This window comes from Myotis davidii, unplaced genomic scaffold, assembly GCF_000327345.1.
Source record: "Myotis davidii unplaced genomic scaffold, ASM32734v1 scaffold299, whole genome shotgun sequence".
Lineage (NCBI taxonomy): Eukaryota > Metazoa > Chordata > Mammalia > Chiroptera > Vespertilionidae > Myotis > Myotis davidii.
Window position 1 is genome coordinate 9,573,894 of NW_006293088.1, and position 1,248 is coordinate 9,575,141.

Consider the following 1,248-nt stretch of genomic DNA (forward strand, 5'->3'; position numbering starts at 1 on the left):
CGGGAGGGTGCAGCCCAGGCGCTCGGCGATGGCCTGCAGCTCCTTCAGCTTGGCCTGCTGGCGCCGGCCCTCCTCACTCAGGATCTTGTCCTTCAGCCACTGGTAGCCCTGGTTGGGGGAGGGGAAGAACAGACCACAGGTGAGGGCAGGTCACCTGGACCTGTGTGTGCAGAGGGCTGAGGGCTGAAGCCAGGGCAGGGCCCCTCCTGGCCTTTGGAAGCGTGGGACCACTGCACTCGGAAGCCCGTTGTCTCTGGGGGGCTGAGGGGGGCCTGTGACCCAGGACAGGAGGGGCCCGCTGACCTCCCTTCTCCCAGGAGGCCGGCATCCGGGAGGTGTGCGGTCTTTGGTCCGGCACTGAGGGTGCGGTCTCCCTGTTCCCACTCCCCGGGGTGCAGTGCCTTGCAGGGCCCCCTGGCCTTGCAGTGGGTTGGGGAGGAGTGAGTAAGGCAGGCCCTCTGCCTTTGAACCTGGGGCTTGGGGCTCCGGGGCTGGACCTGCCCTGGAAAGGCCCTGGGCAGGCCTTCCTCTGCACGCTGGACACCCTCCTGGAGTCCCCTGTCTGGAGGTGTGCGTGTGGGACTCACCTCTGAGTGACAATGAAGAAGCTGTGCAGCCGGGCTCTGAGCTCAGCCCGGATCAGGTGTGTGCATGTGTGAGCATGCGTGTGCACGAGCATGTATGTGTATGTATGTGCATGTGTGAGCATGTGTGAGCATGTGTGTGCATGGGGGGGTAGCATCCCAAAGGCACATGTGGAGCCAAGGAGGGTGTTGAGGGGGTGCAGGGGAGTGAAGGCACCTCTTCACCTGGGCATGCCCATGGGGTGGGCAGCTCTTCTGGCCCCGGCTCTGGCCAGACAGGGCCCCGAGTTCCCACGGCCCGAACCACCTGCGGGCAGGGGCCCAGGGAAGGGTGCCCAGCACCGAGGCTGTCGGCCGAGGCCTCACCTCTACTAAATGCCCGTCCCTGGCCTCCCCTCCCCTCCCCTCCCCTCCCCTCTCCTCAAAACACCACTATTTTTTTTCTTAGAGAAAATCTGCCTTCTATTTAAGTCATCATGTTAATGATTCCATTGAGGTTTCAGTAGTCTTGATTTTCTTGAGGGGACCAGGTCATGGCACCCACTCCTGCAGGCGGAAAGCCAGGCGAGGTCATGCCCTGGGCCCCCAGGTGGGGTGAGGGCGGCGGGGGGAGAGGGCGGTGCAGGGTGGAGCAGGGGGCCGGGGATTGGGGGAGGGGGTGCAT

General features: G+C 64.3%; 1 protein-coding gene across 1 annotated transcript in view; it reads right to left on the reverse strand.

Moving 5' to 3' along the window:
• The window catches only part of KCNAB2 (potassium voltage-gated channel subfamily A regulatory beta subunit 2), a 64,873-nt gene that overhangs the window by 1,925 nt on the left and 61,700 nt on the right, over nucleotides 1–1,248 (reverse strand). The window contains 2 exon segments of the mRNA XM_015565921.1: nucleotides 1–154; nucleotides 1,112–1,145. The exon segment at nucleotides 1–154 is cut by the window's left edge and continues 10 nt beyond it. Of these exon segments, the coding sequence (XP_015421407.1) occupies nucleotides 1–154; nucleotides 1,112–1,145 (188 nt within the window).